Below are 15,227 nucleotides of genomic sequence, written 5' to 3'. Positions count from 1 at the left end.
CTGGCCTCAGTAAATGCACTTCTGTCTCAAGTATTTATTTATTTTTTTTATTTTTGAGACGGAGTCTCCCTCTGTTGCCCAGGCTGGAGTGCAGTCGTGCAATGTCGGCTCACTACAACCTCCACCTCCTGGGTTCAAGCAATTCTCTTGCCTCAGCCTCCTGAGTAGCTGGGATTACAGGTTCCCGCCACCATGCCCCGCTAAATTTTTTATAGTTTTAATAGAGACAGGGTTTCACCGTATTGGCCAGGCTGCTGTGGAACTCCTGACCTCAAGATCCACCTGCTTCAGCCTCCCAAAGTGCTGGGATTACAGGTGTGAGCCACCACACCCGGCTTTTGTTTGTTTGTTTGTTTTTTTGAGATGGAGTCTTGCACTGTCGCCCAGGCTGGAGTGCAATGGCAGGATCTCAGCTCACTGCAACCTCTGCCTCCCAGGTTCAAGTGATTCTCCTGCCTCAGCCTCCTGAGTACCTGGGACTACAGGCACCTGCCACCACGCCCGGCTAATTTTTTGTATTTTTAGTAGAGGTGGGATTTCACCGTGTTAGCCAGGGTGGTCTTGATCTCCTGACCTCACGATCCACCCACCTCAGCCTCCCAAAATGCTGGGATTACAGGCGTTAGCCACTGCGTCAGGCCAGTTTTTGTATTCTTAGTAGAGATGGGGTTTCACCATGTTGGCCAGACTGGTCTCGAACTCTTGACCTCATGATCCGCCTGCCTCAGCCTTTCAAAGTGCTGGGATTGCAGGTGTGAGCCACCTCTATCGCCCAGGCTGGAGTGCAGCAGCGTAATCTCTGCTCACTGTAACCTCTGCCTCCTGGGTTCAAGCGATTCTCCTGCCTCAGCTTCTGGATAGCTGGGATTACAGGCGCCTACCACCAGGCCCAGGTAATTTTTGTGTTTTTAGTAGAGACAGGCTTTCACCATGTTGGCCAGGCTTGTCTTGAACTCCTGACCTCAAGTGATCTGCCTACCTCCGCCTCCCAAAGTGCTGGGATTATAGGTGTGAGCCACTGTACCTGGCCTGTTTACGTATAATAAAATAACGTATAAAAAAATTATGTATAAAAAAATTTATTTATAAAAATAAATATTTAAATTATTTTAAAAAATAAATAAATATTTTTTTGGATGGAGTCTTGCTCTGTTGCCCAAGCTAGAGTGCAGTGACATGATCTTGGCTCACTGTAACCTCTGCCTCCTGGCTTCAAGCAATTCTGCTGCCTCAGCCTCCCAAGTAGCTCAAACTACAGGCGCCCGCCACCACGCCTGGCTAATTTTTGTATTTTTGGTAAAGATGGGGTTTCACTATGTTGGCCAGGCTGGTCTTGAACTCCCGACCTTGTCATCCGCCTGCCTCAGCCTATGAAAGTGCTGGGGTTATAGGCGTGAGCCATGGCGCCCAGCCCATAATTTATGTTTTTAAATATATGCGACACTTACCCATAAGGGAAAAAACTTTTTTTTTTTTTTTTGAAATGGTGTCTTGCTCTGCCGCCCAGGCGTGATCTCGGCTCACTGCAAGCTCCGCTTCCCGAGTTCACGCCATTCTCCTGCCTCAGCCTCCCCAGTAGCTGGGACTACAGGCACCCACCACCACGCCCGGCTAATTTTTTGTATTTTTTAGTAGAGACGGGGTTTCACCATGTTGGCCAGGATGGTCTCGATCTCCTGACCTCGTGATCCTCCTGCCTCTGCCTCCCAAAGTGCTGGGATTACAGGTGTGAACCACCGTGCCCAGCCAACCTTTTTTTTTTTTTTTCAAGACGAGTTCGCTTTTGTTGCCCAGGCTGGAGTGCAACGGCGCGATCTCAGCTCACTGCAACCTCCACCTCCTGGGTTCAAGCATTTCTCCTGCCTCTCCCTCTTAAGTATCTGGGATTACAGGCATGTGCCACCATGCCCGGCTAATTTTTTTTTTTTTTTTTTTGTATTTTTAGTAGAGATGGGATTTCTCCATGTTGGTCAGTCTGGTCTGGAACTCCCGACCTCAGGTGATCTGCCCGTCTCAGCCTCTCAAAGTGCTGGGATGGCAGGCGTTAGGCCACCATGCCTAGCCTTTATTTTTTATTTTTATTTTTTATTTTTTTAGATGCAGTTTCCCTTTTCTTCCCTAAGCTAGTGTGCAGTAGCACGATCTCGGCTCACCGCCACCTCCACCTCCCAGGTTCAAGCGATTCTCCTCCCTCAGCCTTCCAACTAGCTGGGATTACAGGCATGCGCCGCCACGCCTGGCTAGTTTTATATTTTTAGTAGAGACAAGGTTTCTCTATGTTGATCAGGCTGGTCTCAAACTCCCGATGCTAGGTGGTCCATCTGCCTTGGCCTCCCAAAGTGCTGAGATTACAGGCGTGAGTCACTGCGCCCGGCCAACTTTTTAATTTTTTTAACTTCATTTTACAAGAGAGGACACTAAGCCTGAGGTCACTCGACCACATTTGATGGGCAGTAATCTGGATCTTCTTTTTTTTTTTGAGTTTCACTCTGTTGCCCAGGCTAGAGTGCAGTGGCACGATCTCCACTCGCTGCAAGCTCCGCCTCCCGGGTTCACGCCATTGTCCTGCCTCAGCCTCCTGAGTAGCTGGGACTACAGGCGCCTGCCACCGCGCCCGGCTAATTTTTTGTATTTTTAGTAGAGACGGGGTTTCACCGTGTTAGCCAGGATGATCTCGATCTCCTGACCTCGTGATCCACCCACCTCGGCTTCCCAAAGTATTGGGATTATAGGAGTGAGGCACCGCACCTGGCCAGGATCTTCTAAACTTTCAAGTTCTGTGTCATTTTCATTGGCGCACCAGTAAGCTAATGGATTAAGTTTCGAACGTGTGGTAATTTTTTTCATGAGCAGAATATTCTACCCAATTATATCCTTTAGTAACTTGTCGGTTACTGTTATCCTTGATGAAATTTTTAGTTTCCTGGTAGGTCATTTATAATGAAAATTGCTGATCTTTCCTTTTGAATAAATTAGAATCCTTGCAAATGAGTCACAATAAATTTTCTGTTTTATATATGAAATTAGTGTTCATAAGCAAGTAACCCAGGTCACCAGCTGTTTAAAACTGTTAATCAAAACTTGATGTAATGAATTAATATTAACTAATTTCCCTGTAGGCAGAAGAAGAGTTCAACATAGAGAAAGGTCGGCTTGTGCAAACCCAAAGACTAAAGATTATGGAATATTATGAGAAGAAAGAGAAACACATTGAGCAGCAGAAGAAAATGTAAGTAGATCCTGGTTGCAGTATTAAGCTAAGAAGTTTTCCGAAGTCATGAGACGAAGACAGGGCAGGCCCTTTGGAGTCAGGCATATATAGATTCAGGTCTTAACTCGACCACCTACTACTGATCTGACAAATTGTTTAAATTCTCTTTCTTCATTTGTGGAAATCGAAGCTTGACAGGATTATTCAAAGATTAAACTGCAGGCTGGGCAGGGTGGCTCACGCTTGTAATCCTTGTGCTTTGGGGAGGCCAAGGGAGGAGGATTGCTTGAGCCCAGGAGTTCAAGTTCTTTCTCTACAGTTTTAAGTTGTTACTTATGCTATTTTTCAATACCATTTTGCAGTCAGATGTCCAATTTGATGAATCAAGCGAGACTCAAAGTCCTCAGAGCGAGAGATGACCTTATCACAGTGAGTAATTAGCCCCTATTAGTTATAACATTATTACATGTTTATTTGTTTGCCTGTTGTAGATTACTAGTTAACATTAATTAAGGAGTTGATTGAATAATTTTCAGAGAGAAAACATTCAAATTATTATAATAAATACAAAAGTGAGTAAGAGCCAAGGCCTGTATTGAAGGACCTTCTGATCTAAAGAGCATTTAAGACTCTCCTGGATCATAGCACACACTATGAGTGGACTGCACAGTACATGGGGGTACAGGGACCAATGAGACTAGAACCATAGGATGTTTAATATAAAGGCCATGAGTGTGAGGCTAAAGAGCTTCACCTGTTTTCAACAGGAAGTTGTGGAAACTTTTGTATTATTTTGTGGAGAATATCATAAATAAGGCTCATGATATAAGCGTGCAGGCTAAATTTAACAGGGAAGAGGCTGGAAAAAAGAAAACCATATGGAAAGTATTGTAGTCCTCTAAGGAAGAGGGCAGGAACCTTCAGAAGCATACCACTTCATTGAGAAAGTGTAGAGCTATTTGGATTATATTCATAAGCCAACAGGGATGCCTGCTGTTTCCACTATTACTCATTGTGACTGTGGAGGCCCTAGATTCCTTATGAGTTGGAGAAATGAGAGTTACATAAATATTGGGATAGAAGAAACAAAATTACCATCTTTGCAGATACAATTATTCAAGCAGAAAATATAAGGTTCAAAAAACATAAGATCCCATAACTAATCCAGAAATGTGACTGGCTACAAACACAATAGGAAATGAATAGTTTTGCTGTATGCCAACAATAACCAGTGTGCAAGTAAAATAAAAAGTAGGTCTCTCTAATAGCTGCTGAAATTACTAAATTACTAGGAGTAAGTCCTATATGAAAACAGCTATAAAACTAAAAATACAGAACTTGAATAAGACATAACTGTTTTCTTAGATGAGAAAGAAACACAAACCAGTATTCCAAGTTGTTAGTTCTTATTAGATTGATCAGTTCTTATTAGATTGTCAGTTCTTATTAATTGATGGTGGCAGTGAGAACTGAGTAGCAGTGTTAGTGTTGATGGATTTTACAGGAAGACTTTCCAGACATTCATTGACTCTGCCTTTTCTTCCAAGCCCATCACTAAATTCTGAATATCAGGTGTGGATATACTAGGAGAATGGTGGATCCACTAACAAAAGTGGGAAGTCAAGTTGCTGAAATGTTCTGTTAAGAAAAATAACTAGTTCTTTTTTCTGTTTGTTTGTTTTGGCATCCCTGGGTGGGCTGGACTTTTGGACATGTTTGAGGGACCAAACGTGTCAGAAACTCCAGACGTGTCAGTGAGGATATTAAGTGTAAAGGACTGATATTTAGGACACCATAGAGATGATTTACTAACATAACTCCTATATTACTTCAAATAATAAAAGTTGCCCCAAATTTAAGTGCTTTATCTGCTTTGAAACTCCAGGAATGTGGGAAAATACAAAATCTGTTTCCAGTTTATCTTGCCACATGGGATTAGTTCATCCGCTTTAAAGTACAAAAGAAAGAGTCCAGAGTTTCCTGGGGAAATGTTGCCTGCAAAATGTTACTAGCTCAGGACAACTGTTATTTTGCGTCTTCACTAAAGTGTCAATAATCAGGAGTTGATTTCCTTCCAGGGGATTCAGATTCCTTTAGCAACTTGGATTGACTGAACTAATTTATAGCAGGCTTTTAGAATAATAATATGTCTTAGGGAAGGTAGTTTGTTGTAGAAGGGCTTGGGGCTTAAGAGTCAGTCAGCTATGAGTTTAAATGTCAACTCTGCCATATTCGTTTGTCTAAATTACTGTTTCTGACCCTCGGTTTTCTCTTGTATTCATTATCTATGTTATGTATATTCATTATGATGTTTGGTTCAGAGTGCTTATGAGAATCAAATGAGAGAACACATTTAAGTCCTCTGGCATGTAACATTTGTCATATCGTGTTTAAGAAATGTTAGTTCCGTTTCTCCATCCCCATCTCCGTCTCCACCAGTGATAACCCTTCCTTCTCATAATAGGCCTGTGTAGATAAAATATTCTTAGCTTATTGGGTGCTAATGCCCAGAAAGCCTCTTGACTATAGTCTTTTCATTATTTATGCCCAAAGTAAAAAATGACAACCGTGACATCTACTGCGTAGATATTATTATTTGTACAATTCAAAAAAGTTTAGAGGCATGTAATGTTAATGTCTTGGCAGCATTCCTAAATATAAGTAGCAGGGGCTGTAACACACAAGGTTATAGCAAAAGGTTATAATCTTAGCTAGTTAATAGGCTTTGTAATTAGGTTTTTTATTTGGTTGGTTTTTTTATGCCACCTTTTTGAAGGTTAATATTAAGAGTGGAAAGGATTCTGAGAAAGATCATCTAACATATTATAGAAATGGTTTGATGATACATTCTCTGATGCTGTCCTGTCTTAGATGGTATACCGACCTTTCATAACTGGATGTAAACAACCCATAGGTTTAGTGGATTTGACTTTACTTGTAATTTTAACTTATTATTTATTGCTCTTATTTTCTCTTTGCTTTAATTTTTTAATCCACTTGTTTATATTTTATTAGTTTTTTTCTAATTTGCTTTTTAAAAAACGTAATTAACATTTTCATTAGATATACTTCTGTAAGCTGCCTTAAATCTATTAGAATATATAAATAATGACTAGTTGGCTTTTAGAAGGAATTTTTTTTTTTTTGAGACGGAGTCTCGTTCTGTCGCCCAGGCTGGAGTGCAGTGGCGCAATCTCGGCTCACTGCAAGCTTCGCCTCCCGGGTTCACGCCATTCTCCTGCCTCAGCCTCTCCGAGTAGCTGGGACTACAGGCGCCCGCCACCACGCCCGGCTAATTTTTTGTATTTTTTTTAGTAGAGACGGGGTTTCACCGTGGTCTCGATCTCCTGACCTCGTGATCTGCCCGCCTCGGCCTCCCAAAGTGCTGGGATTACAAGCGTGAGCCACCGCGCCCGGCCTTTTTTTTTTTTTTTAAGAGGCACGGTCTGGCTTTGTTGCCCAGGCTGGAATGCAGTGGTGCAGTCATAGCTCACAAACTCCCGGGCTCAAACAGTCCTTCCCACCTCAGCCTCCTATGTAGCTGGGATTAACAGGCAAGAGCCACCATGCCTGGCCTCAGAGGGAAAATTTGAAGTGGTATAGATAAGAGAACTTGACACCTAAAATTCAGATCATCATTCATTTATCAAAAACTTGAATATCAGTGCTTCTCAACTTTTTTCCCTTCTCCCTGGAATATTCATACAGTTATTTTACATTTTAGTAACATCTCTCATGACACATAGTGGTTTTCAAATTTTGAGGCGGAGGATATTAAAAGAAAGTGCAGGGCTGGGCGTGGTGGCTCAGGCCTGTAATCCCAGCACTTTGGGAGGCTGAGGCGGGCGGATCACGAGGTCAGGAGTTCGAGACCAGCCCGGCCAACATGGTGAAACCCCGTCTCTACTAAAAATACAAAAATTAGCTGGGCGAGGTGGCGCACGCCTGTAACACTCGGGAGGATGAGGTGGGAGAATCGCTTGAACCCAGGAGGTGGAGGTTGCAGTGAGTTAAGATCGGGCCACTGCACTCCAGCCTGGGCGACAGAGCGAGACTCTGTCTTCAAAATAATAATAATAATGTTTATTTAAAATAACTATCATACAGTATGATTACTTTTTCTCCATTTAACAAGTGGTATGCTCTAACTTTACTTACAGTTATAAATGAGTGAAAGTATGATTCATTGACCAATGAATGGCATTAAATCTTGTTTGTTTTGGGGACAGAATATGTATTATAAACTAAAATCTTAGAATAAATAAATAATGAAGTGTTAAAAGTTTCTAAAGACAGAAACTATATTTATCACTTGGTATTTGGAATCTTTGCATTTGGGGCTTAAGAAAGTCAAATGGCCAGGCATGGTGGCTCACACCTGTAATCCCAGCACTTTGGGAGGCTGAGGTGGGCAGATCACGAGGTCAAGAGATCGAGACCATCCTGGCTAACATGGTGAAACCCCGTTTCTACTAAAAATACAAAAAATGAGCTGGGCGTGGTGGTGGGCGCCTGTAGTCCCAGCTACTCAGGAGGCTGAGGCAGGAGAATGGCGTGAACCTGGGAGGCAGAGCTTGCAGTGAGCCGAGATTGCGCCACTGCACTCCAGCCTGGGTGACAGAGCAAGACTCCGTCTCAAAAAAAAAAAAAAAAAAAAAAATCAAATGGTTTAATTTTCTAATTGGGGGGGGGGAAAGCATTCTAATGACTAAACTAAGAGTTATGCAAGTATTTCTCTGTAGAATCGCTTGAACCCAGGAGGCGGAGACTGCAGTGAGCTGAGATCATGCCGCTGCACTCCAGCCTGGGCAACAGAGCGAGACTCTGTCTCCAAAAAACAACAACAAAAAAGTATTTATCTGCAAATAACTCACTGTAGGTGGTTAGTCTGTTTCTAGGTAAACAAAAAACCAAATTGGATATACCATCACTATGTCTTAGTCTACAGAGGGGCAGCACCATTCATATTTTATGCCGTAATAAAATACTTAGGCCATGCTCTTGGGGTCTTTTAATCTATTTTACTTTTTATTAGAAAACGCAACATGGGGCTGGGAGTGGTGGCTCATGCCTGTAATCCCAGCACTTTGGGAGGCCGAGGCAGGCGGATCATGAGGTCAGGAGATCGAGACCATCCTGGCGAACACGGTGAAACCCCGTCTCTACTAAAAATACAAAAAATTAGCTGGACATGGTGGGTGCCTGTAGTCCCAGCTACGCGGGAGGCTGAGGCAAGAGAATGGCGTGAACCCCGGGGGGTGGAGCCTGCAGTGAGCCAAGATCGCGCCACTGCACTCCAGCCTGGGTGAAAGAGCGAGACTCCCTCTCAAAACAAAACCAAACAAAAACACAACATGGGCATGGGGCCGGAGCGGTGGCTCACACCTGTAATCCCAGCACTTTGGTGGGAGGCAAGGCAGATGGATCACTTGAGGTCAGGAATTCGAGACCAGCCTGACCAACATGGTGAAACCCCGTCTCTACTAAAAATACAAAATTAGCCAGACGTGGTGGCGCATACCTGTAATCCCAGCTACTTGGGAGGCTGAGGCAAGAGAATCAGTTGAACTTGGTAGGCAGAGGTTGCAGTGTCCAAGATAGCGCCATTGCACTCCAGCCTGGGCAACAAGAGTGAAACTCCGTCTCTAAAAAAAAATTGTGTGTGTGTGTGTGTGTGTGTGTGTGTGTGTGTGTGTGTGTGTATGTATGTATAAAAGTCGGATATGGTGGCTTATGCCTGTAATCCTAACACTTAGGTAGACTGAGGCAGGAGGATCACTTGAGCCCAGGAGTTCAAGACCAGCTTGGGCAACATAGTGAAACCATGTCTTAACAAAAAAAACACAGAAAAAAATTTAAAAATTAGAACTTGGCTGGGCGCAGTGGCTCATGCTTGTAATCCTAGCACTTTAGGAGGCTGAGGCGGGTGGATCGCTTGAGTCCAGGAGTTCAAGACCAGCCTGGGCAACACTGTGAAACCCCGTCTCTAGGAAAAACACAAAAATTAGCTGGGCATGGTGGTGCACACCTGTAATTCCAGCTACTTGGGAGGCTGAGGCAGGAGAATCACTTGAACCTGAGAGGTGGAGGTTGCAGTGAGCCGAGATAGTGCTGCTGCATCCCAGCCTGGGCAACAGAGTGAGACTCAGTCTTTAAAAATAATAATAATAATAATAGGATCTTAACATGGGTGCTCCTGATTTTTTTTTTTTTTTTTTCCAATCTGGGCATATTTGCACTTAGTAATGTGAAAATGTGTGAATAAGTTTCAGACAGATCCCACTGTGAAGGCTAAGTGATGGCCTGGGGGAGAGAAGACGTGAGAGCAGCAGTTGCCTTGTGCTGCTGCTGGGAGGTCCCGCCGCTGGGAGGTCCCACCAGCTGATTCTTTCCCTTGGGCCTGAGCAGATGGGCATTAGACTAGAAGGCAGGGAAGAGTTTGCAGTCAGACCGTTCTAGATTGAGTCCCAGCTGTCACTTGCTCATTGGCTTATATACTTTTATATCATATATTTATATTAGGAAGGCATTTACAGTGGTTGAGTTGTCTGCATGGGTTGCTATTAAACGTGGTAGTTTCAGCTGGGCACTGTGGCTCACGCCTGTAATCCCAGCACTTTGGGAGGCTCAGGCAGGCGGATCACGAGGTTAGGAGATTGAGACCATCCTGGCTAACACAGTGCAACCCCGTCTCTACTAAAAATACAAAAAAATTAGCTGGGTGTGGTGGCGCGTGCCTGTAGTCCCAGCTACTTGGGAGGCTGAGGCAGAAGAATCGTTTGAACCCGGGAGGCGGAGGTTACAGTGAGCCGAGATTGTGCCACTGCACTCCAGCCTGGGCGACAGAGCGAGACTGTCTCAAAAAAAAAAAAAAAAAAAAAAAAAAAAAAGACTTGAAAAGACTTGAGTTTTCTTTTAGCCCTTAAGCCTTATTACTTAACAAATGATATCCAGTGTATTCTCAGCCATATGAGATTTGTTTCCTGATAGTATTCCTATTTTAGTTATCCCTCAGTGTTTATTGGAGACAGATTAGAAAATACAAACTAACAAAGAAAATTGAGGCTGGATATGTTGGCACACTCCTGTAATCCCAGCACTTTGGGAGATCGAGGTGGGAAGAACGCTTGAGGCCAGGAGTTCAGGAGCAGCCTGGGTAATATAGCAAGACTCCATCTCTATAAAAAATAAAAAAAATTAGCTGGGTATAGTGGTACACGCCTCTGGTCCCAGATATTGAGGAGGTTGAAGTGGGAAGATCCCTTGAGCCTGGATGGTCAAGGCTGTAGAGAGCCATGATTGTATCACTGCACTGCAGCCTGGGCAACAGAGCAAGACCCTGTCTCAAAAACAAACAAAGAGGGCTGGGTGCGGTGGCTCATGCCTGTAATCCCAGCACTTTGGGAGGCCAAGGCAGGCGGATCACCCGAGGTCAGGAGTTAGAGACCAGCCTGGCCAACATGGTGAAACCTTGTCTCTACTAAAAATACAAAAATTAGCTGGGCATGGTGGTGGGCGCCTGTAGTCTCATCTACTCAGGAGGCTGAGGCAGGAGAATTGCTTGAACCCATGAGTGGAGGTTGCAGTGAGCCGAGATTGCGCCATTGCACTCCAGCCTGGGTTGGAAGAGCGAAACTCCATCTCAAAAACAAACAAAATTGAAATTATTCATAATCTAGCCTTCCAAAGGTAGACTGTTGGTATTTCGATCTATAGCCAGACATCTGTTTTTTTTTCCTTAAAAAAAAAAGGGGCAATCTTGTATAACCGTTTAATAGCTTGCTTTTCAAAATTACGTCACACGCATCTTTCCATGTCAGTCACTTGTGTCGCTTTCTGAACTGATGGTTACCTGAGCGATTCTCTGCTAGGCCGTGGACTCCCTGGGAGCAGAGATGGTGTTACATGCTTCCTTGTACCCAGCACAGCCCTTGCTTTATCTCAGATCTCAGGGAATATGTGTTGAATGAAAATCCAGCAATAAAATGTGAGGCGGCTGAGCATGAGCCAGGATCAGCCTCACAGTGGATTCTGAGCCGACTGCCCAGATGTGTAGATAACTTTTATCTTTTCTAATCTTTGTAGGACCTACTAAATGAAGCAAAACAGAGACTCAGCAAGGTGGTAAAAGATACAACCAGGTACCAAGTGCTGCTGGATGGACTGGTTCTCCAGGTACCCTCATAGACCAGATCTACTGTTGATAGCCACAGTTCTGAGAAAATTTAGAATGCCTATTAGAGACCAGCTCTATTTTTTCCTGCTTTCTCATCATAGTTTTTTTCCTTTCACCCTTTTTTTTTCTTTTAGCTTTTTTACTTTCACTCTTGACCATATCTAAAATGTGTGCTGCATAGGAAAATAGTAAATCTGTCTGGTTGGATAAGACTTCCAGGCCTACTACTCAATTATGTAGTCTTACGTGACTTAATGGTCAAATTTGCTTGCAATGGCTAGCTTTAAATTCCCTTAATTTGATTTTGCCACTAAAATACTTGCTTTAGATTTAGGATTCAGACCAAACACTGTATATGTTTTAATTGTTTACTGCTGAGCTGTGAATCCTTATTTTACTTACGTTAATTAAAATAATATTTGTCTTCAGCTTGGTTGATGTAATATAAGATATCTGCATGAATTTTGTTTCTACCACCAAAGGTTTGGGTTCATTTATCTGGTTTGGGATAGATAGATCTTTCCATGGTCTCATGTGGTATATGCCATCTGTTAGTGGAACTTACCAGGGGAAATTTTTCCAACCTAAATGAAAGAACTGTAGAAGCATCTTATTTTACTGTTGCTTTATTTTATTTTATTTTATTTTATTTTATTTTATTTTATTTTTATTTTTGGAGACAGAGTTTCACTCTGTCAGCCAGACAGGAGTGCATCAACATCATCTCTGTTTACTTCAACCTCCGTCTCCTGGGTTCAAGCCATTCTCTTGCCTCAGCCTCTTGAGTAAGCTGGGATTATAGGCACATACCATCATGCCAGGCTGATTGTTTGTATTTTTAGTAGAGATGGGGTTTTGCCTTGTTGCCTAGGCTGGTCTCAAACTTCTGAGCTCAGGCAATCCGCCCGCCTTGGCCTTCCAAAGTGTTAGGATTACAGACCTGAGCCACTGTGCCCAGCCTGTTGCTTTATTTTATAGTTTGCATTTTCTACTGATTGTATCTACTATTTCTTCCAGGGTTTGTACCAGTTGCTGGAGCCCCGAATGATTGTTCGTTGCAGGAAACAAGATTTCCCTCTGGTAAAGGTAAATAATTTAGGATAATTTTTTCCCTCCCCCCCTCCCTTTCTTCCTTCCCCTCTCTCTCTCTCTTTTCCTTCCTTCTTTTCTTTTTCTTTCTTTTTTTTTTTTTTTTTTTTTTTGGTGGAGTCTTTCTCTTTCTCTGTCGCCCAGGATGGAGTGCAATGGCGGGATCTCCACTCACCTGCAACCTCTGCCTCCCGGGTTCAAGCGATTCTCCTGCCTGAGCCTCCTGAGTAGCTGGGGTTACAGGCACGTGCCACCACACCCGAATAATTTTTGTATTTTTTTTTTTTTTTTTGGAGAGACAGGGTTTCACCATGTTGGCCAGGTTGGTTTTGAACTCCTGACCTTGCGATCCACCCGTCTCAGCCTCCCTAAGTGCTAGGATTACAGGTGTGAGCCACTGCACCCTGCTCTTTCTTTCTTTCAGATCAAAATGTTAGGATGAAATGCATGTTCTCATAGAAAATAGCTCAACCGTGGGAATTAGAGGAGTTTTAACACACTGTAGTATTTAAGTGTACTTAAGCCTCTGATCTCTTTTCTTTTCTTTTCTTTTTTTTTTTTTTTTTTGAGTCAGAGTCTCACTGTGTTGCCCAGGCTGGAGTGCAGTGGCGTGATCTCGGCTCACTGCAACCTCCGCCTCCTGGGTTCAAGCGATTCTCCTGTCTCAGCCTCCCGAGTAGCTGGGATTATAGGCACCCACCATCACGCCCGGCTAATTTTTGTATTTTTAGTAGAGACGGGGTTTCACCATATTGGCCAGGCTGATCTCTTGGCCAGGCTGGTCTTGAACTCCTGACCTCGTGATCCACCCGTCTCGGCCTCCCAAAGTGCTGGGATTATAGGCGTGAGCCACCGCACCCGGCCCACCTCTAATCTATTTTCTTAAGAGTCAAGTTGCCATCCAAGCTAGTACTTTCTTTCTAGGAACTTGGTAATACTGTAATCTAATGTGCTGTAATGGAAACAGCACTTTGGGTTGGAACAAAGATAGACAGCGCCACCTTAGGAGGTAGCCTATTGCCAGACAAGCAAGGCTGAGCTCCGACCTCACTCAGTGTGTTCCTGTACCTAGAGGAAGAATGTGGGCACCCAGAGAGGCTGGTCAGCTCTGAGTCTGAGTTCTTCACCTGCCTCGGTCCCCCAAAGTGCTAGGATTACAGGCGTGAGCCACTGTGCCTGGCCTATTTGCATTTTTATTATAATTTGTCTCCCTAAGTTACTTGTCCACTAGGAAAGAAAGTGTGCCAGCTAGAGAACATAAATATTCATTCCCCTTAACTGTACATTCTCCACTATAATAAGAGGTTAGAAACCATCTCAGTAACCCAAGTCCATGTTTATGCTGACAGCCTTACTTATTAACCTGTGAAACAGAGCTTAACATCATAATGGAGAATTCACCAAGGTGATAGCATTCAGTGGAGGGAGGTTTAAGTTGCTCACTAGCCTTCTGTAGTTAACACCATGATATTGCTGAGTGCCAAGCAAGCTTTTTCTTGAAACTTCTACAGTATCAGTGTCCAGAATTGGTGATTAGCTCTCCAAAGTGGTGCTGCATTAGATTTGAAAACAAGGAACTCTTGAATAGATGCATTGATTTGTTCAACAAAGTAATACTGTCAGAGAGAAATGTGGGTGTTCTTCAGCTCTTCCAAGAAAGGATTTACATGGCTACTTGAGTGTGCACAATATTGTTCAAAGACAAGACTTTATTAATTATGTCCACCACACTAATTGTAAGATAGTAGTAAAAACCCACTTCTTTTTTTTTTTTTTTTTGAGAGGATTCTTGCTCTGTCACCCAGGCTGGAGTGCAGTGGTGCAATCTCGGCTCACTGCAGCCTCTGCCTCCAGGGTTCCAGCAATTCTCCTGCCTCAACCTCCCGAGTAGACTAGCTGGGATCACAAGTGTGCACCACCACGCCTGACTAATTTTTGTATTTTTAGTAGAGAGGGGGTTTCACCATGTTGGCCAGGCTGGTCTCGAACTCCTGACCTCAGGTGATCCACCCGCCTTGTCCTCCCAAAGTGCTGGGATTACAGGCATGAGCCCCACTGTGCCTGACCGTAAAAACCCACTTCTATCTTTTATTCCAGGGATCTAGTTTCCTTTTTTTTTTTTTTTTTTTTGAGATGGAGTTTCGCTCTCGTTGCCGAGGCTGGAGTGTAATCGTGCGATCTTGGCTCACTGCAACCTCTGCCCGCCGGGTTCAAGCAATTCTCCTGCCTCAGCTTCCCAAGTAGCTGGGATTACAGGCACGCATCACCATGCCTGGCTAATTTTTTGTATCTTTAGTAGAGACAGGGTTTCACCGTATTGGCCAGGCTGGTCTCAAACTCCTGACCTTGTGACCTGCCTGTCTCAGCCTCCCAAAGTGTGTTGGGATTACAGGTGTGAGCCACTGCGCCCAGCCTTCCTTTTTTTTTTTTTTTTATTATGGTAAAATACACATACCATTTACCATTTTAACCATACATTGTGCCATTAAGTACATTCACAATATTGTGCAGCCATCACCACCATCCATCTTCAGAACTTTTCCATTTTCCCATACTGAAACTTTGTGCTCATTAAACACTAACTCTCCATTATTCCTCTCCTCTCCTCTCCTCTCCCCCATTCACCTCATATAAGTGGAAACATTCAGTATTTGTCCTTTTGTGACTGTTTTGTTTCACTTAGCATAATGCCTTCAAGGTCCCTGTAGTGTGGGTCAGAATGGCCTTCCTTTGTAAGGCTGAATAATATTC

General features: G+C 43.5%; 1 protein-coding gene across 1 annotated transcript in view; it reads left to right on the top strand.

Annotated features, from left to right (window-relative positions):
• The window catches only part of ATP6V1E1 (ATPase H+ transporting V1 subunit E1), a 35,965-nt gene that overhangs the window by 13,929 nt on the left and 6,809 nt on the right, over positions 1-15,227 (top strand). The window contains exons 3-6 of the mRNA XM_030815777.1: positions 3,120-3,229; positions 3,574-3,640; positions 11,297-11,386; positions 12,405-12,473. Of these exons, the coding sequence (XP_030671637.1) occupies positions 3,120-3,229; positions 3,574-3,640; positions 11,297-11,386; positions 12,405-12,473 (336 nt within the window). The remainder of the gene's footprint in view (positions 1-3,119; positions 3,230-3,573; positions 3,641-11,296; positions 11,387-12,404; positions 12,474-15,227) is intronic.

Source organism: Nomascus leucogenys, chromosome 7b, assembly GCF_006542625.1.
Source record: "Nomascus leucogenys isolate Asia chromosome 7b, Asia_NLE_v1, whole genome shotgun sequence".
Lineage (NCBI taxonomy): Eukaryota > Metazoa > Chordata > Mammalia > Primates > Hylobatidae > Nomascus > Nomascus leucogenys.
Note: the sequence above shows the minus strand (reverse complement) of the source record. Positions and strands in the feature narration are given on the sequence as shown.